The sequence below is a fragment of the Sorghum bicolor genome, chromosome 4 (genome assembly GCF_000003195.3).
Source record: "Sorghum bicolor cultivar BTx623 chromosome 4, Sorghum_bicolor_NCBIv3, whole genome shotgun sequence".
NCBI lineage: Eukaryota > Viridiplantae > Streptophyta > Magnoliopsida > Poales > Poaceae > Sorghum > Sorghum bicolor.
The window spans coordinates 4,933,427-4,951,610 of NC_012873.2; the positions used below are offsets into that span (position 1 = coordinate 4,933,427).

An 18,184-nucleotide genomic window follows, 5' to 3' on the forward strand; every position below is an offset into this window, starting at 1 on the left:
TTGAACAGCATGTATGAAGTATTTTTAAATATAGATACAAAATAAATAATGCCACAGTTTATATATAATTTGCAAGACGAATTTTTTAAGTCTAAATAGTCCACTAATTACCAGGTAAAATAAAAATACTATAGTAGCTAAAACCAAAAAGTATCACGAATTAAACAAGGCCTAAATTGCTAGCTGACACGTAGCCTAGTAGCAATTAAAAAAAATGCAGTCAAGTAGTGGTGAAAGTATGTTTCTCAAAAGCGTGCGAGCAGAGTGATTCCTTCCAAGCTAGCGCTGTGGATTTTCTATCCCTCTCTCCTTGTGATTGGCCCAGTGCTCCTCCTTACTGCTGATCTAGTATAATGCAAAAAAAAAGACTCCTATGTGAAGTATTTTTTAAAATAAAAAAAGCCAATAATACTGGCTTAACAATCGCAATCCATATCGCCAGTCCATTTTATACAACTATGGCATACCAAAGGAAACTCTGACAAAATCAGCCAATTAATATTACGAAAATCAAATCGTTCGACCACATCCCAGTAGCAATCAGATATCAGACTTTACAGCCAACACAAATCAGAGTGTTTGGCAAAATGTTCTAGATTGCATCTAAAAGAGCTAGACTCCACTCTTGACGACAAGAAAAACTGTTTATATCGATATCCCCAAATGATTCTGAGACCGGCTGCACAACTTGTGCAATGAACCACTGGAGGTCCCTAAACTTCGTTAGGCTACAATGAACATATTTTGCTTACAGTGACTTCAAATTCTAGATCACGATTCACGAGTCAGCGAGGATGTACCTCCCAGATTGCTTACTACAGCCATAGAATTCATAGCCAGGGAACAAGGTAAGCATGGTTAGAAGAAATCAGCATCCAAAATTAGCCAACACCATCTATGTGCACCAGCTCTCTACAATATTTCAGCATATGATAATTTTGAAAAGTTGCCCAAGCACAGCTTCACACCGGCGGATGTGCTGTTCTGTCATCCTGATCCTGTTGTTCTGCACTCTCGCCGCCTGCACATTAAGAGGCCCGAACAAGGTTACATATTTATTCAAGTACAAAACACGTCGTTCCAATAAACAAGCAACATAAGAAGCAAACTGCAGCTGATGCAGATGCACTATAGTACCAATATCTAACAAAAAAAAAAGGTAAATCCTTACTTTTAGGCCAACATCTTAAGATGATATCCTTCAATTGAGTCCTCGGAACTGGAATGAACTTTCCAACAAAAGCCAAGGGCCAACTGCATGACCAGTCAATAGTTAATTACAAGCAAGCTACAGTCAATCCTCTAGGACACCTATCAGAAATTAAATCTCATATATTTTAAGTTCAAACTGCTAGCAGACAAATAATTAGACAATTAAATAATCATAGAAAGTTATATTATATGTAACTAAAATGCCAGAAGCCCAGAAGTCGCCACTGCTGAGTTAGATGACCAGAGGCTGTGGCTGCAGATCAGGACAGCAATGCCGTTGCGTGAAAAGAGGAAAGACAAGAATGTAGTGGACTCAAGAGTAGGAAGGGCCTCCCTGACACAAACTATTTTTTAAACGACTCTGACATAAAGTTATAGCTACAAATTATCCCCATCATAATAATACACAATAGGGACATCACCCACCAACATAAGCAAAAACCACCAGCAACACTGGGTTAAAATTAACGTGTAACTGGTGCTACAAGTTCAGGAATAGGATGTCTGATCTTTTATATCTGGTGGTCGCCTGGTCAGATGGATGTTGCCCAAAAGTTCAGGAGGCTATTAGATCTCTCCATCAAATTATTTAAGAAAGCATAGCTTATCCCTACAAAACAATTAGGGGTTCTTAAAGTGGAAAAAGTATCTTACCTTAGAAAAGCAATAACTACAGAAACAAGCCAAAGCTTCCAGTTGAGTCTCACTGTCGACGTAAATTTCCCGAGGAACTCAATAATTATCACCTGACATAAAAAAGGCATATCAGGAAGTGTTATATCCTTAAAATCATGAATTTATTTCCAAAACTATCCAAAACCCCTTCATACCTGCATCACAACAGTTATGCTTACTACTCCCAAGAAAAGATGATTTCTTGAAACTCCAGCAAAGATGTTCAGTTCCTCTGGTTTACGAGAATTGACCTCATTAAACACCTATTGGGAAATGTGAAGTCAAGGTTTCAAGGTTCGTCAATTCCCAGAATGGTTTACACATATGCTAGCGGTTACGAACATACTATATCCCTTGATTCAAATGAAGAAAATCTAAGCATAAAAGAGAAATCAGTTGTCCGAAAATTTGTTACCTGACACAAGACAAATGTGTTGAATATAAGTGTATTTTTCACTTTACTGGAGTGATCTAGTGTGTCATGAGTTAAATGCAAAAGATCCCGACCCCTAAAGTTGAGAGTCAGAAGAACAGCAACTTGAAAAACAGCCTGTGGTTACATAAACATCGATATCAATATTTAACAAAAAGTAGTTCAGTCACAGTTTAAAGTTAGGCAACATCTGGCAGGACCTCAATACCTGAATAAACAAGTTTCTCCACATGATATTAGTCACAAGAGGTTCTCTGCATCAAATGCACAAGAAAGTTAGTCATTTAAGCATATACAACAAACAGTTATGAAAAAATGCAATGTCCTTTAGTTTTAAATTAATCTGAAATGCAAAGAATATGCTATTTCTTGGGTGCTTCCTTCACCAGGAAATTACATTTTCAATGCAGGCAAAATATAGCCTTAAGAAGGATATGTGTCAAGCTAAATGGTGATGCTCAATAAAAGGTTACACAGACCCTGATGAACCAGTAATAAATAATAATAAAAAATGACAAATGGGTACTAACAATAAACACATCATTAAAAAAACTCAACCAACTTAGGTGTAACAAGGTGGCATGGTAAATAAGAAATAATCAACCAAATTTGAGCCAAAGATGACCTGTGCTAAGGTACAATAGTCAAGGGAATTAGTGTAATCTTCTAGCCTAGGGTTTCCCTTTTGTGTCTCCCAGTCCCATGTACTTTATATATAGTCCCTGTTGGACCTGAATATTATTATCCAGTTGAGTCTCTCTGTATTCGTAACAGAACCTAGGTACCAAGGGTGTACATCCAATGATCCACAACTAACATAAATAAACATAAAATAGCCACTATGTTCTACTCTACTTTTCATGAAAAAAAAATATTTAGCGTTTTGAACCTAGGTACTAAGGCAGCTGGCAGGACCTTCAGAATTGAACTTCGGCAACTAGCTTCTTTCACATATAATACTCCCTCCAGTTAAAAACTTTAAAATATTTAGCGTTTTGGACAGAGCACAATCTTCAATATCTTTGAATGCTATTTTCTATTTTTTTCCTCGAAAACGCAGGAGAGAAATGCTTCATTATATTAAGAAGAGGGGGGGGGGGGGTAAAGAACCCTTAGTACAACACACACCCACACAATATTAACTCATAAGATGCATTCGCAATGGTAAACAAAGAAAAACGACCCTGCACCTACAACAAATCAACTAACAGCTTGCGCGGGGACAGTCAAGTGGGATAGCCCACGAGCCCCTGCCATTGTCCACCGCCGACGCTCATCACCGGCCAACTTCAAGCTTTCAGCTATTGAACGCTATTTTCTACTGAAATATATATGGGTAAACTTCAATAGTTTTATGAGGTTATGGAAGTTTCACAAAATTGACTGAATATTATCCAAGACGTATATGTTTGTGACTAGAGAGAATAATTAATTGTAATACTATGGAGTATTAATCATTTTTACAGCTTGGTAGAAACTTTCATAGGTCAATGATTTTCTTTCTGACTTATGAATCAATCAGCACCATTCTGTGTAACTTCACCTAACGTAGGACCAAATAAAATACTAATCTTGACATGTGCAGACGCCTTACGAACTGATTGAAGGAGTATTTAACAGCCTTTATTAGGAAGAGAGCTTTGCAATTGCAACTAACCATTATATTAGGCAAAATTGCCTCAATAACACTATGTGATGGGTGTTAGCCTTGTGCTAAACCTAGTTACCCTGTTTTCTACTTTCACTAGTATGTACTTTTACTGATGCAGGTTCCTTGGCAGCCAAGGTGATTATGATGCCTTGAGAACCAAGTAGAGCATCTTCAAATTTTGTTTGTTAGAATCTGTCAGGGCTGTTGGGGGGCTGTCTCGCTATATAAGCAGCAGCCATCCCCTTGTATCCTTAGCGTGTAAGCAGTTCTATTTCAATACAATCCAAGCGGCAACCTTGCCAAGCTGCCCTCTGGCAGCAAGAACTACCTGTGTTGATGTCCATGAAACCAACACTATGCACTATCCATGAACAGGTAACAGGTTTGCTAGCATACCACGTCTACAAACCCAGGTTGCTATTCTAGCACTCCATACTTCCAAGGTTTTATCTTTGCTAGCACTCCATGAAGCTGGTTGTCTTCCTCCCCTCATTTGCCATGGAGCCATCCCTCGCCCTCTCTTGTGGATGTGTACATGGTGTTGGGCCTCAACGTGGGACACTCCAGGTGGATGTGGTCATGGTGCAATGTGTCCATGAATGCAGCACATGACTAACACAAACCATGGAACCACAGGACACATTGCTGCCCGTGGCAACAAGCGGTAGACAGGTAGAGCAACACCACTTTGCATGAGCTATTGAGCTCGCCGCTAGGGGACCCCAAGAATGAAGATGCACCTCAACAGACATGCCCTCCCAGATACTCTCTGTTAGAGTATATGAGTATTAGGCCCATGAGGCTAGGCCCATGAGGTCCATGTATCCCTAACTATATGGCCACCCTGGTTAGGGTTAGCCCAATAATGAAAATCAGACATTCTAACATGGTATCAGCTTAGGGTTTCTTCCTCCCCTGCTCCCCTGCCCACCCCAGCCGCCGCCACCTCTGGCCGGCGCGCCGCCGGCAGCCATGGCCGGCCGGCCTGATCCCCCTCCTCCTCCCTTCTACTTCAACCACTTCCCTCCTCTCCCAACCTCTTTCTGGGCGCAAATCGCGCAGCAGACGCCGCCCAGAGCCGCCGCCCCTGCCTCTACCTCTTCTGGCGCAGCTGCCGGCCTGGCCGCCGGCGCGGCTGCGGCTCTGGCCGCGCGAGCGGAACCGGCGGACGCCGCCCAGGACGCGCTGCGCCTCGACCCAGGCGGCGCTCGCGCGGACGGGCTGGCCGCCGGCGCAGCTGCGGCTCGCGCGGAACCGGCGGACGCCGCCCAGGACGCGCCGCACCTCCTCCCAGGCGGCGCTCGCGCGGACGGGCTGGCCGCATCCGACGTCCACTTCGCGCCTGGAGCTGGCCTTCAGGCCGCTCTGGCTGGCGACCAGGGCGCGCCCGACGTGGCCACCGCGGCTGCATACGCCCGGGGTGTCGCTGCTGCCATCGCAGCTGGCCTGGGCATGCCTCCGGACGTCGCCTCTCTGCCTGGGGCTCTGCTCACGGCCTCTGCCCAGGGGACCGGCCCCTGGTCTGGCCGCAGGGACGCGCGCGGGAGCTCCGTCCGCGGCCCGCTTCCCCGCCCCGCCTCCGCTGCCCGTGATGCACCGTCCGGACTCCTCCCTGATCGCCGCTCTCGTCACTGCTCGTGCTGCGGCTGCAGAAGGCCGGGCTCGCGTGCGTGAGGCCGCTCTCGCTTGGGAGCGCGAGCGCGACGCGGCCGACACCTTGGCCCGCCAGATCGCCGAAGCCGAGCAGTTCCTCGGCCTTCCAGCCTCGCCTGACGTCGGGACCACGTCCTCGGGATCGGCTTCGGTCGTCTGGCACGATCCGGCCGACCCCCACGTGGTGCAGCTCCACTACCAGGCTGGGGGCGTCCAGAACATCCGCCTCCTCGTTCCGGTCGTCCTCGAGCCCAAGTCGCCCTCCTACGCTCGCTGGAGGGACTTGGTCCTCCTCACCCTCCGCCGCTACGCCCTCGACGACCACGTCCTCCTCGACACCGCGGGGGTGGTCCCGACCCCCTCGTGGCTACGCCTCGACAGCATCGTTCTCTCCTGGATTCTGGGGACGATCTCCCTGGACCTCCACGACCTCGTCTGCAACACCCCGAGCGCTCGCGGAGCCTGGCTGGCGCTCGAGGGACAGTTCCCGGGCAACGCCGAAGCCCGGGCTCTGCGGCTCGACGCGAGCTTCCGCACCTTCGTCCAGGGCGACCTCTCCGTCAGCGAGTACTGCCGCCAGACGAAGGGTATGGTAGACTCTCTCGGCGACCTCGGCTGGCCTGTGGAGGACCGCATCTTGGTCCTCAACGTTCTCCGCGGGCTCAGTGACCGCTACTCCTACCTCCGGACGTGGATCACCCGGCAGCGGCCCTTCCCCACCTTCCTGCAGGTCCGTGACGACCTTGTCATGGAGGAGCTTACTCAAGGCCTACAGCCTGGGTCCACCTCCGCTCCGAGGTCCTCGACCTCCTCGACTGCTCTTGCTGCCACTCCTCCACCCCGTCCCGCCACACCCCCACAGTCGTCACTTCTGGGTCCTCTTCCCCCCGGGCCGAGCGAGGGTGGGGGGGCCGTGGCGGCCGCCGTCGTCGTGGTGGGGGACGTGGAGCAGGTCGTGGGGGCACGACGCCGCCGCCACCTCCACGGGGTGCACCTTGGCCATCCTACAACAACCCATGGTCAGGGCGCATCTCCATGTGGCCGTTCCAGGCTTCCGGTGGCGAGCCTCGCCCGCCGGCGGCCATGCTCGCGGGTGCTCCCCCGGGGTTCCCCTCAAAACGGCAAGGCTGAGCGCATGATTCGCACCACCAACGACACCGTGCGCACTCTCCTGCTCCAGGCCTCTCTTCCTGCTCGCTTCTGGGCCGAGAGCTTGCACACCTCCACTTACCTCCTTAACCGCCTTCCTTCCACTGCTTGTCCAGCTCCCACACCTCACCACGCTCTCTTTGGTACCCCTCCTCGCTATGATCACCTTCGAGTCTTTGGGTGTGCGTGTTACCCCAACACCACCGCCACCGCTCCTCACAAGCTGGCACCCCGTTCGACTCTCTGTGTCTTCCTTGGGTACTCCCCGGATCACAAGGGGTACCGATGCTACGACCTTACCTCTCGTCGAGTCCTCATATCTCGCCATGTGGTGTTCGACGAGTCGATCTTCCCCTTTTCCACCACTACTACTCCTGCTTCCACCTCGGAGCATGACCTCTCCTCTGTGTTTCCTACTGACCCGGTGGTCGAGCCACCTTTCCCGGTGTTTCCTGCAGGTACAGCTACGTCGCCTGTCGCCCGTGACACCTCGGGGCCTCTACACTGCCCGGGTCCCGAGGTGTCACCTTCCGGCCCGGCCCCTGCGCCTGACGCGGGTCCCGGGCCGGCACCTTCGACACCGGCCCCACCGGTACGCTTCGCCCAGCCGGTGCGTGTCTACCAGCGACGTGCTCCCGACGTGGGTCCCGGGTCGGCGTCTCCGACTCCGACCCAACCGGCACGTTTCGCCCAGCCGGTGCGCGTCTACCAGCGACGTGCACGGCTGGCGCCGCTTCCTCCGGCGGCGCCGGTGGCCCCCTCTTCGCCGGGGTCACCTGCGCCACCGGCGACGTCTTCCCCGCCGGCGACACCGACCCCGCCGCCGCGGCACCCAGCTACTCGGGCCGTGACGCCGGTGTACCACCCACCGCTCCTTCACCGACACCCGCGTCATGTTCACCCGATGGTGACGTGACACGCGGCTGGGACCCTGCAGCCCCGGGCTCTTGCGGCGATGCCCGGGGACTCGCAGGTCTCACCGGTACCCTCTTCCGTCCGTGAGGCCTTGCTGGACCCTCACTGGCGCCGCGCGATGGAAGAGGAGTACGCGGCCCTCCTCGCCAACCAGACACGGCTCGCTGGGTTCTCCGGGGCTTCACTCAGCGGCCCGGTGTCGACTACGACGAGACCTTCAGCCCGGTGGTGAAGCCGTCCACCGTCCGCACGGTGCTCTCACTGGCTCTCATGCGCGGGTGGCCCGTGCATCAGCTGGACGTCAAGAATGCCTTCCTGCATGGCGTTCTTACTGAGACAGTCTAGTGCAGTCAGCCGGCGGGGTTTGTTGACTCGTCTCGTCCTGACATGGTGTGTCGGCTCAACAAGTCTCTCTACGGCCTCAAGCAGGCCCCCCGAGCGTGGAACCATCGGTTTGCTGCTTTTCTACTGACTCTGGGGTTTGTGGAGGCCAAGTCAGATACCTCTCTGTTCATCTATCACCATGGGACTGAGACTGCATATCTGCTGCTCTATGTTGATGACATTGTCCTCACAGCCTCCACTGAGTCACTCCTTCGGCGAATCATTGCCTCTCTTCAGCAGGAGTTTGCCATGAAGGATCTGGGTGCTCTACATCACTTTCTCGGGGTCACTGTTGAGCCTCACCCTGCTGGATTACTTCTTCACCAGCGGCAGTACACTCTTGATATCCTGGAGAGAGCTGGGATGACTGACTGCAAGCCCTGCTCCACTCCAGTTGACACACAGGGCAAGATCTCAGAGGCTGAGGGTATACCAGTGACAGATCCCACTGCATATCGGAGTCTTGCCGGGGCACTTCAGTACCTCACCTTCACCCGGCCGGATATCACGTATGCAGTTCAGCAGATCTGCCTCCATATGCATGATCCCAGGGAGCCACACCTCACCGCTCTCAAGCGGATCCTACGGTACCTCCACGGCACAGTCAACTTTGGTCTTCTCCTTCACCGACGGTCGTCTTCCACCGAGCTCGTCGTCTACACCGACGCCGACTGGGCCGGGTGCCCGGACACCCGCCGCTCCACCTCCGGCTACGCCGTCTTCTTAGGCGGCAACCTGGTGTCTTGGTCGTCCAAGCGCCAGCCGGTCGTCTCCCGCTCCAGTGCCGAGGCGGAGTACCGTGCTGTCGCCAACGGCGTGGCTGAGGCTTCCTGGCTCCGACAGCTCCTCGCCGAGCTCCACAGCCCTCTCTCCCGGAGCGCGCTGGTCTAGTGCGACAACGTCAGTGCGGTGTACCTCTCCACCAACCCTCTGCAGCACCAGAGGACCAAGCATGTGGAGATCGATCTACACTTCGTCCGGGACCGGGTCGCTGTCGGCGATGTTCGGGTCCTCCACGTCCCGACCACCTCCCAGTTCGCCGACATCTTCACCAAGGGTCTCCCGTCCTCGACCTTCACCGAGTTCCGCTCTAGCCTCAACATCACTAGTGGCTAGTTGTGTCTGTGGGGGGGCTCGTGTGTTGTACCTCTTTTCTTTCGTGTCCAGTCTGCGAACTCCGCTGCGACGGTAGTTCAGACTGCGGGGGGATGTTAGAGTATATGAGTATTAGGCCCATGAGGCTAGGCCCATGTATCCCTAACTATATGGCCACCCTGGTTAGGGTTAGCCCAATAATGAAAATTAGACATTCTAACACTCTCCCTGGGCCTCAGTCTCTTTCAGCACATAAAGCCAGCATAAACTTGGTCTGAAGTTTCCTCCACACCCACACCCACACCCTGCTGTAGCGAAACTGATTGCAAAAGAGGGTAAATTGGCCACTTTAAGATTACCATCTGGGGAGGTTCGTTTGGTATCCCAAAACTGCTGAGCAACAGTCGGACAAGTGGGTAATGTTGGGGTGAACCAAAAAAGTTTGGGTAGAGCCGGATCTAAGTGTTGGTTAGGTAAACGCCCTGTAGTAAGAGGGGTAGTTATGAACCCTGTGGACCACCCCCATGGGGGTGGTGAAGGGAAAGCCCATTGGTAGAAAAAAACCCACAACCCACCTTGGTCTGAAGCCAGCACACTCCCTCTTTGCCGGCAAATCTGGAAGGATGAGGCAATGAGTTTGGAGGAGTAAAATATGTGTGGTGAACTGGTGACCAGAGGGGGGATAGATGGAAGGTTGAAGGCAGAGATAGGTGATAAGGAATTGGGAATAACTGTGGAGATGGAGGAAATAACGGTGATAGGCGCCACGTCCAAGCTCAGCCATTGGTATTCAATTGTGTGCACGACGATGCTATGAAGGGGGAAAAACAAGTAATTAAGGCCTACTTTGGCAGCAGGGGATCCTAGAGGGTTCCCGCAGTTTTCCCGGGGCTAGAAACCCACGCGCCATGCTTCCCTGTGCTAGCTTGCCGCGCCATTTCGAAGCGCAAGTGACAGGGTTTGGTGGTCTGATTCCCTTCACTTTCCACGGGCGAGAAATCCACGACCCAACAGGTCAGGAAGCGCTCCCCGTCGTTCTTTGCTCACGGCGAGTCGATGACGCATCTGCTTCTCTTGCGCATGTGCGTGTGCGTGTGAATTGATGGACAGCAGCGACGCAACTCTGCTCTCTCTCTCTCTCCTCAGTCCACACTCCGCTGGACAGCAGCGACGCAACTCTGTTTCTTGTGGGCTCCAGGCGATCAGGCACCAAATGCAATCCATGCTTAGTTTCCCTGACACATCACTTCCAAATAGCAGTAGATAATCTTTCCGCACGTGAAAATTCCCCACGCAGATGGAGGGGGATTGCAGTGTCCACAAAAATCCCTCCCCTTAGCTTAATTTCCAGGGTTAATCACCCGGTCCTTGCCAAAGCAGCCCTAAGGAGTGCGAAAATAGCAAACTGGGTTTGAAGGGTATGCTAGAAAACCAGATTGTGGAGTGCTTTTTGTAGCAATATTGTCACCATGTTATTGTAGGTTGATTACTGAAAATTTTGAAACATAAAAGACTAACTGCTAACTGAATAAAGGATGATATTTGTAGAAGAATAAAATGCAGATGCAGATTTAGTGTTAGATCTGTTTGTTTGGTTGCCTGCATTAGTTTACATCCAGGATTCTACAGTGCAGCTTATCCATGTTTGCCTGTTTGGTTGACTGCAGAGGCCCTTATGCAGGCTTGCATAGTATTCATAAGTCATAACAGGTCCAATGCTGCATTAGCTAGTACGCCAGAATTGGGCATATTAGGTAATGCATGCAAGTTGCACAAGCTGATAGCTCCACACAAATAGAATCTTCTCACCTCCCCAACCTATACTAACATGATGTAACCAACCGAAAGCAATCTTACTTTATGTTTGCAAGTGCAGACGACAACCAAACACCGACATATTGCATATATTTATGGTGGATTTGGTTATGCTGCATAAGGCCTAATGCAGGCTAAATCTAGTGGAGGCAACCAATCACACCCATAATGATTCAAAGGAAAAGACTTCTAACCTCCTTCCAACAGGTGGCTGCCTCATAAGTTGATCCGTTGGTGGTTCAGTAGCCAAAGCAAGAGCACCAAGTGTGTCCATGATGAGATTAACCCAGAGAAGCTGTATAAGAAACAAAAGGAAGCTAATATTTGTTGGTGTCCAACTTTCAAATAAAAGCCTAATACTTCAACTACACTTTGTTCATTAACAACGGTTTGGTCCATGGCAAGTTGGCAATATTATTTTCACAGTACTCATCATTGACATTTATTTGTAAGGCATGGGCTTTATAATGCGTTACTGAGTTCACTCTTGGGCTTGAGCGCACTGTACCTAGAAGGAACAAGAAGAGCTTCACAGATTGGTGGAGACAAGCAAACAAAAAAGTTGTGAATACCAAAGAAAAGGTTTTAACAGTATGGCTATCCTAGGATCATGGACCTTGTGGCTTCACAGGAATAGAGGTTTTGACATTGTGATTCCTTCCCTAGCAAGGGTACAGCATTCCTTCAAAGAGGAAGTGAGTCCATGGTGCTGCGCTGGTGCTCGAAAACTTCAGGATCTATTTTTTGGTCGTGGACAGATGCTAGTGTAAGTGTGTAGAAAGGCCAGTTCCTTGTAAAAAGTGTTTGAGTGCTTTGTGTGTGTTTTTTCCTTACAACCTTCTCTTGTCTCATAGGTGAGGCATAGAGTTGCCTTGTATGGGATTTCATCCCCTTTCTCTTAATATAAATATACACAACTCTACTGTGTGTTCAAGAAAAAAACACATTACTCAAAAGAAAAGTATTCCTAATAGTTATTACATCACATTTGTGCATATATCTTTAATAGCCTAGCTTTGGATTACATTTGTCTGTAACTAGTTCCTGTTTACACATAAAGCATTTGATTCACCTAGTAAAAGAATAATAAAATAATAACAGGATTCGGTTCAGGTTAGTAGCACAAAATGGAGAGCAACAAGACAAGACCAAGTGTATAGTGCTAACAACCACATACTGCAGCATGCAACATTGCAGCCATTTATAATGATACAGAAACTGCAAGTTGGGAAAACAGGGTACCGCAAAAGTTATCTCTTGGTATTCAGAGTTTCAGACATCGGTAGCAGTTAAAAACTTAAAATATAAATATAACCACAATAAATATCGTATTTAGTATAGCAGTAATTATTTTAAAAAAAACATACTACAGATGTTTATACAAACCTGAACAGCATTTAGAGGAACATTTCCTGAGGAAACAGCAGCAACAACATTGATGACAAGAGCTGCAACATTTACAGTAAGCTGGAACTGAATAAACTTTTGGATATTCGCATAAACAGAGCGACCCCAGCGAACCACCTAGAAGAAAAAAAATGAAGAACATATAAGACAATGTTGTATTATCAAGATCGTAGATTCTAAAAATATGCCAAACCTTCACAACAGAAGAAAAATTGTCATCCAGAATAATTATGTCCGAGCTCTCTTTAGCTACTTCTGTTCCTTGGATGCCCATAGAAAGACCAATATCTGCCTGATAAATGGGAGTAATGATAAGATTGAGAAGGAGAAGAAAGGAACCTCAACATGTTATTAGTACCGTATTACCAAATAGTGCATCATATAACCACAAGCATGACAAATTCTTGTATTCATTTAAAATATGAACTCCCAAATTGAATGTACCTCGTGCAATGCAGGAGCATCGTTTGTTCCATCACCAGTAACAGCTACAACATGGCCTTTTTTCTTAAGAGCTTTTACAAGGAGAAGTTTGTCGTTAGGAGAAGATCGTGCCATCACCTACAATGTATTGTTGATAGATTGTTAGTCCCAGTAGAACAGTCAACAGCAAGAGCACAAAATGAACAATATAAAGTGTAATCCAAGAACCAAGCACATAACGCCTGTCCATTTACACGATGTAATAGCCAAAAACTGCCTCGACAAAACCAGCTAGCAAGCTAGAGGAAACCGAAAATGGTGAACATTTTGTATCTTACTGGTTTGTGGAACACAGATTCAATTGTTTCAAATTTTCATATTTTATCTAGCATTGACATTATTGCATGAATATTGTAACAGAATGGCAGAACATAGGATATCAGAAGTTAAGCATAGGGACATTAGCAGTCATACTAGGGGAACAATAGCAACCACAAGAACCAAACTTAGGAATGACACAAACACCACACCACACTCAAATATCCATGACTCAACCAACCCAAACTAAATTATGTTTCATAGTACTACCTCCGTGGCTCCGCCCCAAATTATAGGCCGTTTAAACTTTTCTAGGCACATAGCTTTTGTTATGCACCTAGATATAGGCTATTGTCTACAGAAAAGCCAAAACAACCTATAATTTGTAATGGAGTATAAATACATAATGGAAAAAGTCTACATAACCCCCAAACTATCTAGGGTGGACTACTTCACCCCCCGAACTAAAAAACCGGATATTCTACCCTCTGAACTTTCAAAACCAGTCAAATAACCCCCTCAAGTGGTTTTAGAGGGTGGTTTTGTCTTTTTCTTTTTTATTTATTTCCTCTAAGTCTTTGAAAAATCATAATAAATCACAGAAAAATCATAAAATGAAAATTTTAATTTTGTTGGACTCCTCATGAGTAGATCTATACAGTGAATATATAATATGGTATACTTTAGCACAAAATTTTTGCTGTAGCTTTAAAGCTAAGTTTTTCTGTAATTAATTCGAATAATTCATATATGTAGTTCCTATGGTCCAATTGCGGTAAAATTTTTATGGTGGGCTCATTATTGTATGCTTGAACTATGATAAAAAATTCATACTCATTGGATCATGTATAACTTAGTTATAGATAAAGCATATATTTAACAAGAATAAAACTAAATAAATCTATAACTAATTTATACGTGATCTACTTATCAGGAGTCCAACAAAATTGAATTTTTCATTTTATGATTTTTCTATGATTTATTATGATTTTTCAAAGATTCAGCGGAAATAAATAAAAAAGAAAAAGACAAAACCACCCTCCAAAACCACTCAAGGGAGTTATTGGACCGGTTTTGAAAGTTCAGAGGATAGAATATCCGGTTTTATAGTTCGGGGGTGGAGTAGCCCACCCTAGATAATTTGGGGAGTTATGTAGACTTTTTGCAACACATAATATTAATATTGATATTAATATATACATAACTGAGAAAGCCAAGATAACTGATCCCCATTAAACTATGCAACATGATATCAAATATATAAACAATAGGTCCATAGTCCTTTTTGTTTGTCAAAACAGGCAAAGGTAAGTTAAGACAACATGCACACAATTTTTCAGGATGATTAATTTACCAAATACCTTAAAACACATATTAACCATTACATTAATAAACTAGGAATGCAGCCCTAGTCCATACATACATACATACATGCATGAGTTAGACTTACAGCTTGTGTGTATATTTATTTATTTATTTATTTCAAGCACAAATGAGTTAGACTTACAGAAATCTTGTCGGCAACATTCTCCCTTTCAGCATCATCGTAAGCACGGAAAACTCTTCCTTCTATTATAGCTTGTGCAGATGCTTCTGAGTCATCGAGTATTCCACACTCAAGAGCTATTGCTCTAGCTGTCTTCAGATTATCTCCAGTTACCATTCGTACCTAGAAGGAATTCAGAAACCACAGAAGCCAGGCTAGATTCATGATTACTTCAGTAATGCAGACAAAATTTTAGGAAAAGTTAACATGGCCAATATTCATGTGCTTTCACAACCACTAAATACAAATAAACTGCTATTGTATCTAGAGATAATAGAAAAATACACATGGTAGGAGATCCACTTTACCAAGTACTCATGTTAGAAGATTCACTCTTACCATTTTGAATTGCATCTCGAAACAGAAAAATAAAATGATCAAACATCATACTGAGCTAACCAGTAAAAGAATACAAATTCATGAAAACTTCACGAAAGCTGGTTTTCTTACATGGGTATTATATGGAGAATAATATTTAATAATGAAATATTATGTAAGAAACCTCAGCATACATATTTCTGAGATAGATATGGCTTGTGTTATTTCAAACAGTCCTCAAACGTTTGCTTAGGCATGAACGCAACACAAATGCATACCTTAACACCAGCTTTTTTGCACAGTTCGACAGCATCTCTTACTTCAGGGCGACAAGGATCCTGCAAATAAACAGGGGAAACTTAGCAACAAGCAAGGACCTACAAGAACTAGAACAAGCAACATAATTCAACACTTGTAAGTTCATGAGCATATACCTTCATCCCTATAATTCCAATAAGAATCAACTCATTATCTGGCAATTGCCAGTTGATTATTTGCTCCTCACTTGGAACAACCTTCAGATCAAGATTTCGATAAGCAAAAGCAATGCATCGAAGACTTTGCTCAGCCATATCTTCTATAAGTTTCTTGAGTTGATCAGCCTGAAAGATCAATGTGGAAATGAGAGGTCTCAAAATACATCTTCTATTCTCAAATCTGCAACTATAGCTTTCCAAGATGATTTTTTACCATGTCTTCCTTACATGTCCCGCAAAAATACTTGTCACATTTGAGTTTGCAGCCTTCGATGCATATATTCGACTAATAGTTTCTACTAGAATATATTCTTAAAGTCCTTGAAATTTATAAGATTTGCTTTCAATAAAATTCTACACATATAATATAATTTGCATCTTGCATGTTTTCAAATTAAACAAAGTTATTTGTGCTTGTAGTTTTTTAAGGTTTAACTAAATATTGTCCTAAACGACATGTTTTTATGACAGGAGATTAGTTTTTTAAGGTTCGATTAAAATCTTGTCCAAAACGACATGTTTTTATGACTGGACAGAACACTATGGAATAGCTTAAAGACCATCCCAAGAACAATAATTAACCTGACGAAGGCTATGTGTGAAGCTGTAGTCTTCTATATGTGTTCCTTGGTTGTTGTTATTGTACAGGATCCTAGAATGAAATCTATTTAGGAACGGAGGGGGAAAGTGGGTAAACCTGAAGGGGCCAGTGTTTCTACCTTATCAGGTGTCATTACATGTGCTGAGCCATCCACATCGAGCCAACTTGTGCATAAGGCAAGAACAATTTCAGCAGCTCCTTTCCAGTGTACATGAACATCCGAATCTCTCTGAAAATGGCACATGAACAAGATTACTGCTCCCTTCACTGGAATCAAGTGCATCCAGAAATGCTTTGGGTCAACAGATTTCAAATTTGAACAACTGTACATTTGAGTACTAGGATCTTCAATATGAAAACGATGAGTTCATTTGTCTCAAGAATACTTCAACAGTGCCATATTATTAAGCACATGACAAATGACAAAGGATGGTTGAGAAGAGACAAGCAATCTCAATATATAAGATGCAACAATTTATCCTAAAGTAAAATTTGGAACTCAATCAACATATAGAAACAGATCTAGAAAAAAGAGTAAATTTCAGAATGTCATCATTTTAAGTATATGTATTATGTAGCAGCAAAGTCTCTCAAAATACTTCATCCACACTGAAAGCTGGCATCAATCATTTCAACAAATAGGACACCAGAAAGCAGGAATGATCTAATAGTAAACCAGAGCTCAAAGAAACAATAAAGACAAGGTGGAAAAGAAAATGCAGATGGAATTACCGCAACCACTGCAACCCCGGCACGCTTTTTTTCGGAGTTGAAGGGAGAGACATGAATTATAGAAGATCGTGATCTCTCCTCCGCAAATTTCATACGAAGCTATGAGGTACCAGCAGGTAAGGGAAAATGTAGACATGTAGTTATCAGAAATGAAATTAAATTTTAACAATCTCACCAGAAATAAAATTTTAATTGCTAATAAACTTACATCAAGACCCCAAGATAGGATAGCCTTTTCTGTTGGTGAACCAGTTACCTCGATGCTGCCATCCTGACAAGCCACGATTTAGGACGTCATATAAGGGATACAAATATGCAAATATGATATTTTATATCAGAAGATATAGACCACTCTAAGTAGCATCAATGATAACAGAAGCAGTAAAGAAATTGACATACATAGAGACAACTCGCTAAGAATTTAGATATGCCAAACGTACAAGACAAAATCACAAAATACATCCCAGAATTACCATTTCAACAGTTTCAACAGTAATCAAACTGAAAAATTAAAAAACTTAAGCTCGGCCACCCACCAAGGATGGTCCCCTCAAGTCGCCAGGCATCTTTGTTGATTAGAGATTTTGATCAAACCAATTTGGTGGCCAAAGCCTTTTGCTGCATCACCTGTCATTTCCTTAAAATGGATACAAGGATCTCTTTTTTATGGACATGAACCGACTCCTAAGTCCTATACACAGCCTATCTCCACTTTACTAAGCCACATATCTCTTACTTCCCATATAAATATTTTTTCATGAACACGCTGGAGAGCTGTATATCATTATATTAAGAATAAAAAGGTTTGTAACCCATACACCAAACAACCAGATACACATCAACAAAAAAAACCACATTCTTGCCTGTAAAATTAAAACTTTCCCAAATAAATAGATAGAGACCCAATTAACTGGCCATTGATCTAGGAACTGTTCATTTAGATTTTTTTTCTCGAACACGCAGGAGAAAAACTAAATGAGGACAAAGAAATCCCCCCCTACACACGCAGACACACCCATTGAAAAGAAAAGTTTGTGTGCAGTGTTCGTGTGACAGCGCCACAAAATCAACAGCTCAAGTTAAAAGCTGAATGCAAAGTAGCTGCGACTGCGACTGTCTTACAAAATTTTAAAGAACTATCTAAGTTCACCTTTGTAGTCTAATGCAGTAAACGTAGTTGTGTGATGAGAAGACAACATTACCTGTGCCTCAAACACACTGCCTGAGGTATTCTGTGCAATTCCTTCAAGTAGAAGTGAGACCACAGTAGGTGACAGTTTATCAACATTAGCAGGAGGTTGCAGCTTTACTTCACCGACAATAGATTGCACAACAGTCATCTTGAACAACAAAAAGTTCCAGGGTCAAATAATCACAAAAC

At 45.3% G+C, this 18,184-nt stretch overlaps 1 protein-coding gene across 3 annotated transcripts in view; it reads right to left on the reverse strand.

Moving 5' to 3' along the window:
• The window catches only part of LOC8076135 (calcium-transporting ATPase 5, plasma membrane-type), a 35,163-nt gene continuing 17,454 nt past the window's right edge, over positions 476–18,184 (reverse strand). For all 3 annotated transcript variants that reach the window (XM_021458552.1, XM_021458551.1, XM_021458550.1), the window contains exons 19-35: positions 18,006–18,143; positions 17,012–17,074; positions 16,804–16,902; positions 16,190–16,300; positions 15,429–15,596; positions 15,273–15,332; positions 14,638–14,799; positions 12,834–12,950; positions 12,583–12,681; positions 12,369–12,506; positions 11,177–11,277; positions 2,529–2,574; positions 2,303–2,437; positions 2,043–2,150; positions 1,867–1,958; positions 1,172–1,254; positions 476–1,021 (exon numbers count right to left, since the gene is read on the reverse strand). In XM_021458552.1, the coding sequence (XP_021314227.1) occupies positions 963–1,021; positions 1,172–1,254; positions 1,867–1,958; positions 2,043–2,150; positions 2,303–2,437; positions 2,529–2,574; positions 11,177–11,277; positions 12,369–12,506; positions 12,583–12,681; positions 12,834–12,950; positions 14,638–14,799; positions 15,273–15,332; positions 15,429–15,596; positions 16,190–16,300; positions 16,804–16,902; positions 17,012–17,074; positions 18,006–18,143 (1,779 nt within the window). In that variant the 3' untranslated portion in view covers positions 476–962. The remainder of the gene's footprint in view (positions 1,022–1,171; positions 1,255–1,866; positions 1,959–2,042; positions 2,151–2,302; positions 2,438–2,528; positions 2,575–11,176; positions 11,278–12,368; positions 12,507–12,582; positions 12,682–12,833; positions 12,951–14,637; positions 14,800–15,272; positions 15,333–15,428; positions 15,597–16,189; positions 16,301–16,803; positions 16,903–17,011; positions 17,075–18,005; positions 18,144–18,184) is intronic.